At 33.6% G+C, this 13,516-nt stretch overlaps 1 protein-coding gene across 1 annotated transcript in view; it reads right to left on the bottom strand.

Moving 5' to 3' along the window:
• Positions 1 to 13,516, bottom strand: part of Smp_051000 (hypothetical protein) — a gene marked incomplete at its 5' end in the record, with an annotated part of 67,304 nt that overhangs the window by 39,708 nt on the left and 14,080 nt on the right. The window contains 3 exons of the mRNA XM_018798350.1: positions 1,907 to 2,289; positions 5,296 to 5,464; positions 6,675 to 6,797. Coding sequence (XP_018653301.1) covers positions 1,907 to 2,289; positions 5,296 to 5,464; positions 6,675 to 6,797 — 675 coding nt within the window. The remainder of the gene's footprint in view (positions 1 to 1,906; positions 2,290 to 5,295; positions 5,465 to 6,674; positions 6,798 to 13,516) is intronic.

Here is a 13,516-nt window from a genome sequence, read left to right as displayed (position 1 = left end):
ATTTGTCTTAATAATTTCGTGAGAAACATATATCTCATCATTACTAAGTCAATAGTAATGACCTAATTCAAAGATAATTACTGACTGATGTTGACTAAATAACAGGAAATTCTGGAAGAATAATTAAAAAGTACTTTAATAGGTGAGATTTCAAGTCGATACCTTGTATGAAATCGTGGATATTTCAGTAATTAGAATAAGTCTTCAATAAAGGTAAAACAATTGTCTGTCTAATTCTTCCTCGTTTTAACTAATTTGTTATATCGATATCTTAGTCTAGGATGAAATCTGTCTTAAAATTGAACAACTCTCAATGAAACATTTATCTAAAATAATGAGGTAATTAGTAAAAATTGTGTAATCCATATCCTTTTTATCAAAGGGGAATAAATTGAACTCCTCGGTAATTGGTTACACATTAAGGTGTAAAACAATGAATCATGTCCATGAAGGGAAAAGATCGACCATTCGGAATTGCTGAAAGTATTATCGAAAATCAAATTAACAATTGTTACTTTTTAGTTCGTCAATGATGGTTACCTAATTCAAGGATATGTTAACTAGATCTATCGCTTCAACCTGTACTGATCAATTCGGTTGTTCGCGTAAAGACAGTTGTATCGAACTTAGTGAGCACTCACAGCGTTGTTTGAAAGGGGTCAAACAAAGTCAATATTTCGTTTTGTTTTATCTCACTTGATTGTTAGTGGTCATATGTACTAGACCAAACTAAGGTGTCCAAAGTTATTTTCTGAATACTCTCACACTCAACCAGTGGGATGAGGTCACATTGTTTATATATACGGAAAGCCATAAGGATTAGAGTCAGCAATCCTAGTTAAGGCTAAAATAAATTTGTAATATCTCGATCATGATCATTCTCTTGTCTTTCTTCGCTTCTTCCAAATAATCTCTTTACTATATGCATACTTAAATTGATTATTCAAAACCGTTTCATAATAACTATTTATAATGATTATCTAATGAATTTTATTTTCTCAAGTGTTAGTTATCTTACTAACAATTTGTTTTTTTTTTCATTGAAATCATGAACCGATCAATGTTAGACCACCAGTAAAAACCTGGAGCACTGGACGGTCATTAGTCCTAGTATGGCCCTATCAGAAGTCTACAACCTCAATCTCACACACGGGATTTAATTAGGCAACCTACAACACTATCATTGATTCGTAGATTGTCTTGATTGGTTTACCAATTTTTATGTTTCCATACAAAATGTTACTGTGGTTTAGAGTAAAGCCCTATGAACAGTTAATTGAAAACAATACTGTTAGTTTACATGTGTTTTTTCTAATTATTAGTTAATAATACAAAGAACAATAGTTTCGTTGATTGAGTTTAGCGGAGATTGATTTGACTTGTAGATTGTATTCAATACAAGTTGGTGACAGTTGGCGAGTCTTTGAGAATGACGGATTGGACAGCTATTTCAGCCTAATATGGGTCTCCTCTAGAGCCCATACTCATAACTTCACCACGTACGAACGCCTAAGTCTTAGAAACATCGTGTAGGCGTCCAAATAAATAATTCCAACTTCAAACAATCTGCCATATTGGATGACGACCATTTGATATCATTGGTGACAAGTGTTTCACTTCAGAAATGCTTGAGGTTCGCCGGTCATAACTTCTTATTTAGAACTTAAGGAACATCCTAAAATAAGTTTCTGGAGAAATCATGAACGAGTGTACACTGTTGGGGACTTTTATAGGAGAACAAAACTACTGTTTAGTGCCCCTTGGTTTCCAACGGTACTTTATCAGCTGAGATTAAGCTGTGACGAATAAGATCTACAAAATGTAAACAATATTGTTTGCTAGCAAACATACAATTCTTTAACATGAACACTAACAACAACAAAGATGTTATTCAATCGAAACTTACTGATTAATAGTAGATAATAATGAAGCAATCTGATCAAATGTCATATCTCTGGCAAATTGACTAACAAGATTTAAAATTGGTTCAATACGCGAAATGATTTCTGACCATATACGTGACCGACCAGAATCTAATTTACACGTGACATAATCATGCCATTGTCTTGCCAACTGTGGATCACAACCATGATCATTATTTATGTTAACGTATGACTTCGTCACTGTACTACTGTCTTGATCAATTTCAGTAGTGACAACAATATCATCACGATCATTATTGTCAACTTTTAATTTCGGTTTATGGTATTTGGAATTACTAAGTAGAGAATTTGAAGTGAACGATTTATGTTTAGTGTGACTAGATGCAGAGGGATATGTTTCGGATGACTACAAAAAGAAAAAAGAAGTGAGGATAAAATTAAAAAATAATTTGTGAATAATGGTGAAGGTATGTATTGGTTTTGTTTTCTAGAGTGAATGATTTCGGAAAGACACACAATATCAAAACATGCAAGCACTGAACACAGCCGTTTCATTTCATACATTTCATACTCAACATCAGTACTATGCATTTACGAACTAACACGGGAGTATGTTATTGTTCTACGGCTACTTCGTACATTTCCTATGATATACCAAACCTACCATACAGATGAGAAGATTGAAATTTGTAAGAAGATATAAATATCAAACTGAATTACAACATCCATAAATCATGTGTACAAGTGATTATCTTTCGATTCAAACGAGGATATGTAGACTTAGACTTAGAGTAAGTATATAATCAAATCTTTCTAGTAGTATGTCTCGTTTACAATTTTACCCTAACGATTTAACGTGGAAACGATGTGTCGATACAAGTCTGTTATATCTAGAGCTTTGATTCTTACTATGCCGCGAACTACTAGACTACTTGAACGATAGAACCCGAAACGTCGCAAAAGAGAAGACAGAAGACTAGTAAGTAGGAAGTTTATTCCCCAAATCAGTGTCAAAATATAGTACAGAAATCTCGTGTATTTATAGTTTTTTGACTGAGAGTAAATCATCATCTAAGACAACCAATAGGCGAATAGGGGTCATTCTTATCCATCCAATGGGGAAGCTACACGTCGACATTCTAGAATACTCCCCTAGCAGTGAATGGATGGAATGTCTGTGGTTCTTCCTGGGCTTCTTAAGGCTTCCTAGAGTCTACCGACGAGCCGTCCTTACAATGTCTATACTCGATCAGCATATTAGACTGAACTCATATCTCGTGGCAACCGCTAGGCTAAAATACAATGTGATCTATATTTTCAACTTCAGTTAAAACAGATAATCTGATTATTATTCAATGTCACTGATGATCTATTACCTCAATTTTGACATGGTTAAACTATACTACTAGGGATCCTTTTTTTACTATTCAGTCATGACACAAGTTGATTCAGTAAACTGTGGGGACATAAAACATAGTGTTAACTTGCAGATCTTTCTTTGAAAAACTAAACAGAATTGAAATAATGAGCATTTTTAGTTAAAGTAGGTTTGCTTTCTTCGAAAATTAACTCATTATCTTGCTACTAAAAATAAATAACTATTTGCAGTAAAATACACAGACATACTACTGAATTTACTGAAAAAATAATACTAAAACAAACTTTTATATAAGTAGGAACAAACGTACACTTTTGCCAGACGCTCGATTTTTATGCCATTGAATTGTACGATGATAACATAATAGAATTTCCCACATATTTTGACAAATCGATCTCAAACACCGTAATAAGGTCCAATGTGGAAGTTGCTATGAACAATAATATTAATAGGATGAAGAGGATACATATTTAATGAAACGCGTCAATACTAAGGAGCAGCTGTTTAGAGTCAATTAAAACTTACATGATCTTGGTGAATTTTAAGACTGAGATAGCATTAGTGGTCATATTGCAACTTGACTGACAGAATTCATTAGGCATTAATTAAAGAGTTCACTTAGTATTGTTTGTTTGGATCTTCCCATCGATGTGTTTAGGACTGCAACTGGTCAGTCTCTAATTGGCATATGTGCATACTGTTAATTAAAGAGGATTAGACAAATATAGCATAGGTCATCCACTACTTACTGATAAATTATTTCGATAGTTGAGTCCGAAAGTCGATTTAAGCTAGGCCACCATTAAAAGCCTGGAAGCACTGAATGTCCGTTTCGTCCCAGCATGGGACTCCTCAGCAGTGCGCATCCACGACCCCTCACGCGAAACTGGAATCCAAGACCTTCAGTTTTGGACGCGAACTCTCAACATTTAAACTACTGAGCCGGTATCCAAAGGTATTAATGTCTAACCCTGATAGTAGATCGGCTCGTGGATTCAACTATTAAACATACTTCAATCTCCACAAATCCCTATTCTGATTAATTAATTGTAAATATCTTTCCTACAGGAGGTCGATTGTGGCTCAAGTTGTTTATTGGCAAAGTCTTTGATCTTAGTGTCAAGTGCCGTACGTCAAAATCCACTAGGGAGTATCAGTTCCCACAAGATTGAAGGTTGGTCGTTGATAGTAAGTATCAACTGACAAGAAATTTCGGCCGAAGGTTCCCTGAAGACTATCTTCAATCACCAAACAGCATTAGTAGTCACATAATCGAAAGTTGGATTTAAATTTATTTATATACAATGAGTTGTAATAAACCATTATAACAATGTGTATATGTACAAACACATTCGTACTATCTCATATATACTTACCTAATAACTTCTTACTTACTGAGTTGCAGATATATACTACTTATTTTAGTGTATCATAGTCTAATCGAATTTTATCAAATATATAAACTTACAGTAACATGTAAGCCAATTGCTTAAAATCATGTAAGTCTAAAAAATAAACTTGTTCATCTACAAGGGTTGACCAGTTGAGCTGTTAAACAATGTTAAGTGACCATTCAAAGTTAATAATAATAAAGGAAATTTGTAGTTCAAATGGATGTAGCTTTTACTGGTGCTGTATTGTTCCATGAATTGCAAACTGTTTAATTATGTTGTTTTCAGACAATATCAATAGTATACTGTATCCTTGATATTATTCAAACACTTCACTTCTACCCGAAGTTTGTGCTAATGATGTCGTTCAGATGGACGATGAAAGCTCCACGACCAAACCATCCAGCTTAGAGAACAAACCTACATCAAAATCATCCACCTGAGCTACAAATCTTCTCCACCATTATTAAAATCCATTTATTAATCTTACAATTCAAAAAGGGTATTTTGTTAAATTCGTTAAATAAACACCATAATAAGTTTTAAAATTTCAAATGACTGACTATTATTTACCCTTGCAAAAACCTCAGATGAGAAAACACTTTTTTATATGATGCAAAGTATGTCAATACTGACCACTCACTTGACATAATTCCGGATAAGAATAATTAGTAATTATCTTATTCCCAGATGTATCTGACTGAGATGCTGAATGTACATGAAATTGAACTAGATAGAATGATTTACGTTGTATGGCTGCTACATAATGCATTTGTAATTGAGCAAATGTTGTCTGAGTACTTCCTAGTAATCTGTATATTTGTAAAAATAACAATATAAAATGATTGGCATTAGCTATATACATGAAACCATGAAAAGAATGTTATCCTTTAATGGTGCTGTGATCTATCTCCAATTAGATCGGACGACGTTGTTATCGCTATATACATTCCAGCTGGCCTCGTATATTGTTATCGACATAAATCGCGTTAATGAATAACGAAATAAGTCAAATACGAGAATCAAGTTCGAAAATGTATGTTTCGTACACTCATTGAACTGAACAGACAATCAGAGAAACGAAGTGACGCGCAGCGGCGAAGGAGAGTGAACCAACTCCATTTGACCAAAAGTAACTCAATAAATTAGACACGTGATGAACAAGGTGAACAATTAACACACATACGATCATATCAAAACAATCAGGGCTAATAAGCGAATAGGTGATATGGTAAAAATGCGACTTGAGAAGAATGAATAAATTGGTCTGTTCAGAAGCTAAAATAATTTATGTGGGTTTATGTGAGTTCTGAGAATTTTGAGTACTAGATGTCGAGTTAGTTAACCTATAAACCATGATTACTAAAAACAGCTCATTCTCTCCTGATGCTTAAAGCACAAAGTTATGAAGATATTAGGAGCGTGATTATAATTTTAAAAACACTGCGGTTAAAATCACTATCAGTTTCATTGAACAATCGGTGTACACACAAAAGTCTAATCCTAATCTATATATATATCATCATTAAGCAAAACAATAGGTGGCAAAATCATACACGAGGCAAGCTATTCAAAGAACTCGAATATGTGTATAGTCAAGGTCTTATCTATATGTCCTTGTCTGAATCAAAAGGAAAAATGTTTATATACCCACGATTTGTATACTTAATTATGTAGTTAGTCAATTAGAGCTTCTTAGTTATGTCTTAATCTTTTCACTTGCGCCGGTGGTAGGGCAAGTGTACATGTAGCGTACCTAACTGAATCGGACGATCATGGGACGGAACAGTGTCTGCAATCTTGAAGCGACCCAATATTACAATGATCAGTACCGAAGATTTTGAGTAGTAACTGACATCTTCGTAAGACTGACATATTTACACTGGCGGATCACGGAGTGAGGAGCAACCAATTTGTTTCAATATTCTCTCTGAATCTTAAAGGAGTTCAGTGCCACGATGCAAAATAGTGTTGTTGTAATGTGTTTCTCTAATACTGAAAGTACAAGTATACATGACTTACTCAAATGCACGCTGAACAGTTGAATATGATTTCTCGTCAAAATGTTCACAGCTTCTTTGTAATTCTGAATCTAATTTCTCATCAATACGTAATTCTGATGCTTTCAACTTGCTATGAATGGATCTTTGAGAAACAGCGAAAACAACAAAAGACGGTGATAAATACAAGGAAATTAAGAAGGTTTGTGGAAATGAAGCTTAATATTTAATCAAGTATTAGATATTGGTAGAATAAGATTATCTACGTTTGTCAATGTTTACTACTATTATACGATAACACGACAGGTGACCGAGATAGGAATATTACTAAATACTAAATACTCGATCGATATGCTAGACACAGATTGGGTCACGTTACAACTGCTGTACGATTTACGACCGGAATAAGAGAATCAGAGTAAAGATGGAACAATAATTTATTCAACACAACTACAAGCAGTCTACGCTCAGTGAGTTCAGAGTAGAAATCACACATTAAAAAGCCAGTGAGTTGAGTGTCTATTAGTTTAAGCTTACTGACTAATCACATCCCAATTACACTAAATATATATCAGGAATACAAAACTAACGATGTAATCTGTATACTTACTAGAGATTAAATTTCGAGAACTATTTGTATAGCACATATAACAAAATATTAATTATTTTTAAATACATGTTGTTCATTATTTGACAAACTTGATATAACGGTGAATACTTGGGCAGAAACACTCCGTTTGATCAAAAAGACCTTGGTCTTATTACCACTTAACAAGAATTAAATTGGGACAGTAGATGGAATGTGTATAGCTATTTGGTACATTAATGGAAATTTATATCATTATTTGAAAGGATCATCTAATTCTTAATATTTAGAACTGCACTGAACTAGTCTTTGTTAATGTATGGAATGTCCAAAAGTGATGTCTCTTGTTAGTTATGGATGATATAGGTGGAATACATAAAACTTTGAGGGCTATTCTACGGAGGATTATATATCTATGTTTACTGAATATATTTTTATATTGACCTAATTGTAAGCTTTTATTTGACTCAATAACTATTGATGTATGTCATACCTCCCATCAATTAAATTTAATTGTTTATCCACCTATTACTCAGTTTTCCACTACAAATTGTCTAGCTATTTACAGATTGTCCTTTGTTATTATCAATTAATTCTGATCATGTAATCCAAAGTGAATCGACTGGGTTTTATGGTTTCCTAAATGTGCACGTTGAGGACAGAAGTCCCGCCGGCCGGTCAGCGTCAGTATACTTAATCGACAAGACAGGTACAGAGAAGGTCATTAGTGTTACTTGATATAAACGGATTTGTCAATACTGGAGTCGATAAATAAGCGATTCTAATAAGTGACTATATAGAAGTGAGAAATCCTCCTCAATATAATAACGGTCAAAAATTCTCATTACATTCTTCAATAGTGGCTAGCGGAATATTCAAATCCTGAAGTGCGAATAGGTGTAGCTGATGAGACCGAAAAAGGACGAAATGCCTAACTGGATTTTCACTCTTAGCCATTACCCAAAAATCTAAATCTAAACCATTGAATAATGGAATTTGAATTATTTGATGATATATAAGTGATTCAGTTTAGACATATTATGCAACAATACACCATTCGACGGTATTTATGAAGTGTACTGCCTTGACAGTTAAGCTAATACTAACGTGATAAGAGCTATTTGCGATGAAGTTAGATCAATTTTTATTTATCTATGTCCTCAACAATCTTCATACATGAAATACAAAGTTCCATTCTATGTTTACATAGATTCGCTTTTTATTTAGAAAACAAAATTTTTAAAAACCATTTTCATAATTAGCCGCTTTGTGAATTTTACCGGATTTAAAAAGGTTCTCTTTTATATTAGAGAGAGGTATGTAACAATCACTAAAACCATAAGGAAATGGATAACTTTTTTATTCCACTTAGGATTTCCAAATGAACAGACGTCATTAAATTGTACCAGGGCTATGAACCTTGTGTTGAACAATTTACTTCTTATAAAATGAGAATTCAATCGTAAACTAGTTTCAAAATTCACTATATTCAAATTAAAGGAGTGCTTAGCTCTCTACAGTACAACGTCAATCGAACTACAACCACACGTCTGAAGTCAAATAAGTAATATATTGTTGTATATGTTGGTATTTCAGTAAGAATAAAATATATCTTATCCAGCATTCTCTAAATTCAACTAGTTCTTCAACGCACTCTAGTCACTACAAACTGAGCAGAACTCAAATATAGGAAACATTCATGATTTTATACATAAACATTGTGAAAAATCGAATTCTACAACTTACTCAATACACCGGTATGAACGGAAATCTTCCAAAAGCACAAGACTTTCACGATGTAGTTGAATAGCATCATAAAAGTCACCTTGCTATAAAAAAAACAATTAGAACAAATGAGTTTTTAAGGAATAAAATGACTTATAGCTTCATTATAAGTTTGGGACTCTTAAATATTACATGCTAACGACCCCACCAGAAATCGAAGTCCAAAACTATCAGTGGCCACAACAATTACTTTATATGTGAACCATGGAGTTCATGATTTGATCCTATTTTATGAGACCTCTGGTATGTACTGTCGAAAATTCCTACACCAGAGCGATACAGTTGTTCACTGCTGCTGGGTTATCGGTGATTGTACATCTAAAGATAAACATGACGTAAATCTCCAATAGCGACCGATCCTAAAATGTATAATCGTTTCCTATCAAAATAACTAATAAATTGTATAAGGTTAAATGGTATTTTACTGATTAAATAATGGAAGTTAACTGACTAAAAAGACTTCAATGAATCAAATGAAGCTCATCACAATGACCTATTTCTCTAACTAAAACTACTTTCAAGAGTTTTGCAACATGATAAAACAAACATCTATGCAATTGTTATTGATATTACGAACCTACCTAAGTTAGATATACAAAGAAAACCAAGAAGCACTGAATATCTGTATGAGACGTTTCCGAAGTGCGCGACCAAGACCGCATTGGGGGCCAAACTCAGGACCTTCAGTCTCGCTCTTGAACGGTTAACTACTAGAACACTGAGTTGATGTCTAACAGCGTTAACGTCTAACCTCACTCAATTCATGGTATTGCGCGACCATCGACTATTGTTTTCGGTAGGTGACTGCCTCTTACCCGGTAGGTTTAAGCTGTTACAGAGTTGAATACTAGGACGAACCAATTATCCAGAGCTACCTGGTTTGCAATGGAAGTCTAACTTAGGTTGGTTCGTGATATCAACAACATTTAGTGATCTCTACAAAAGTTATATACTGATACATAAAATTAATTCCTCCTTTCATACCAAGGACGTCACATCAAATTTATTAAATACTTTATAAATGAACAGAAATGTTTTCCAATAATGTTAAATTCTAAAAATAAGATAAACTTTCCTATCAGATGGATATAATTTCTTCTACAGAAAACAAGGTTTTGAAAATAAGGACCAACTACCGGTTGGACTTGAGCATCCAATTCTTGCAATAACAGTTTTAATTGATCATGTAGACACTCTTATTAATTCATGACTTTTGAATCTTAGGTAAATTTAAGAGTGCTGTAATACGAATAAACTTTTATTTTAAGACTAATTTAGGCAAACAAAATGTATGAGCCGAACAAGTCATTAGAGTTTTGGGAACTGTCGTAACAACGTGATAATTGAAAACCGGAAAACCGATGAAACTTCCAAAATGACCGCAGAAGATTTATTACATTATTTAAATAAGTAGATAGTTATAGTAACGACAAACCACTATAACCAGTGAATCGGAAGGTGTAAGGATACAAAGCACTGTCTCAGTTAGATATATTTTGTGAAATCTTCTGATCTACTATAACAATAAGTCAATTGCTCAAAAGACTCATACACTTAGAAATCTAAAGTGTTAATTACAAGTTATTAAGATGAATCCTTCAATATTAGGTCACGTAAACAATTATGATCACGAATTCGACAGACTGATCAACAACTGACATTGAAATCTAAATGAAATAACATGTATGATAAGTTTGCTACTGGGATACTTATCACTGTCTCTCCTTGCCGATCTCTATAACCAAAGACTACTTCCAAATGTCAACTAAGACAAGAGAGAAAAGGCGCGAACAGTAAGACCTTCACTCTGGGATTAATGTAAGAACAGAGAATTAAGGATATTTATAGAGTTGTATGACATTGGTCTTCTGGAACGTCCTAGAGACATACTTAATATGGTAACGGTATGGATAATCAACTTATCAAAAATGTGACAGGTGATTCTTCATTTTTCTAGATATTTCTGAGAAGCTCCTAATCAATGCTAATCGAATAAAACACTTCTTGACGTTTTCTGGGCTTCTAGAGACTTGAACGATGGATAGTTTTGGACTATCCAATATAAACCAATATGTAGTTGATGTGACTAACGAACGAAACGTAACACTGTCTACCCAACTTTGAGAACTAATGATAATTCGTTAGCTTCCTGAATTGAAATAAGCAAAGTGATGCTCGAACAGGCAACCCGACAGTTGGGATGAGAGTACGAATCGTTACCCCATTGCTTCACAACTAAACACAACACACTACTACTTCCATTATAATAAAATAATAATAAACGTGTTGAAAAACACTAAACATTCAAAGAGAAATACAGTTATAAATTAAATCATACCTTAATGAGTGTATCAAGCCGTTGAACATTATTTTGTAGATTACGTAATCGAAATAAAATGTTTAGTGTTTGTTTTAATCTTAATTGTCTACGATGATTACGTAAAACAATTAGTCGTGATAAGACCAATGTTTTGTCGGCTTGTTTTAATGAGCTATCATAAAATGAAATGGGAAAGAATATCAGAATTAAAGATCAAACAAATAAACTAAAGTGTCTTAACAGTTCGTGATATATTTTATTACTTAATTGAAAGTATTTAATAACAAAACAGGTTTTTCCGTTTACTTGGCTAATTTCTGCTTCTACTATGTATTGGCCTGCAACACTTGCATATTAAACAAACGATTGAGCCAGTCGAATATACAAACAGTATTATTGTGAGCTCGATAGCGAGAGTTAGCAGTGCATAACACTTCAACAATTTCATTAAAATTGTGAACCGATCTAAGTTAGAGCACCATTGAAAGTCTGGAAGCACTCGATGGGCGTCTCTTCCTAGTATGAGATAACTTGGTGATGAACCTGAAAGCTGGAATCGAACAGAGGGTCTTTGGTCTTGAGCACAAACACTTAACCTCTAGACCATTAAGCCGATATCCAGCAGTGCTATTATCTAATTGCAATCAATCCATGACATTATACTTCAACAATTAGCCTCACTAACACGGGAAGAAAATAAAATGTAGGAAGAACTTGATATTCAAGCAAAAAATACCTGAAATGATACAACTCAGCATGTATGGTAACGAAGGCATGACTTTGAAGCACACGGAAAAACAGTTACCTAAAAGTAGTGTGACAACTAATCGGTAAAATCCAGAGGTTATGATAAAGAGCACTCGTGCTTATCGTTTTTAATAGTAAAGTTTTAACTTTATTAACAAAAATTGAGTAATCCCGTGATCATCTTATCACTATCATAGTTAATGACTAACTAGTCCTACGGATTAAATATCTTTACCAGTTATGAAAGAACTCATCAGTATTAATACTTAATATTTTATCGATTTCATCTCAACACATGCCCAATTCACTATAATTGTTCTGAAATCATTAGTCTGCAAAATTAGAGATATGCATGAATCCATATCACACTGTTACTAAGGACTCATATTTATGGTGAAAACTTCAGGTAAAGTACTGAAGCCAATTAGTATTAGACTAATGGAGTTAGCTGATATGACGGTTCTTGTGCTCACTAATGACTAACTTCAAGATGCAACTCCTGAAGTTCTAGTGATAAGCCATGCCTAGTGGGATTCAATTATGTCGGGTATGAGACAGTTATCCACTACATGGAATGGATGAGAACTGGGTAACATTGTGAACTGATAGAAATTAAACATTAACATCGTTGGATGCCGACTAAGTGGTCATAAAGTTATGCATTCACAAGCGAGACAGAAGATCTGAGTTCGAATCCCCGATACGCGGTTGCTGAAGCGCATCAGTGTAGAGTTCCATACTAAAACGAAACGCCCGTCAAGTGATTATAGATTTTCAATGGTACTCTAACTAAGATCAGCTCGTGACTTGAACGATGTAAGTTATTTTTTGATACTGAGTATAAAACTTGGGAATATGCTACAGTTAATTTTGATGTTACCGTTCAAGCAACAAAGTTTTCAGCGTTGATTAAATTTAATCAGTTGATTCTGAGAAGTAGACTTTAAATTATAATGGTTGTGAGTTAAATATAACACTGAATGGTTGGAGGCGATCGGACGATGATAGGACAAAGTCAAATTGGTTACTATTTAAGTTATTCATTAATAAGATGTAAACATATTTCAAGAACTTCGTTGAACGTAACTTATTGTTTAAAAACTGGGGAATGGATTGTGGCTAGATATACTACTACTACTACTACTACTATGTAATTATGATCTATCTTTCTGAAATGACTTAATGAACATATAAGAACTCTCGTCTAAATTAGAGCGAATAGTTTCACAGTATTTGAGCGCCGAGTTGATGTAAGACATTAAATAGGAATAATATATTTGTAAAATCTCAGCGAATGAATTTGTAGTAAATCCAACGTTTCGCCTGGCAACCTGGTCCAAGCTTTTTCAAGGAATTATGATAATTTACTAATAATAATTTACTACAAATTCATTCACTGAGATTTTACAAATATATATTATTCCTA

Source organism: Schistosoma mansoni, chromosome 6 (assembly GCF_000237925.1).
Source record: "Schistosoma mansoni strain Puerto Rico chromosome 6, complete genome".
Taxonomy (NCBI): domain Eukaryota; kingdom Metazoa; phylum Platyhelminthes; class Trematoda; order Strigeidida; family Schistosomatidae; genus Schistosoma; species Schistosoma mansoni.
The sequence above is the reverse complement of the archived record's forward strand: the minus strand, read 5'-3'. Positions and strand labels throughout refer to the sequence as shown.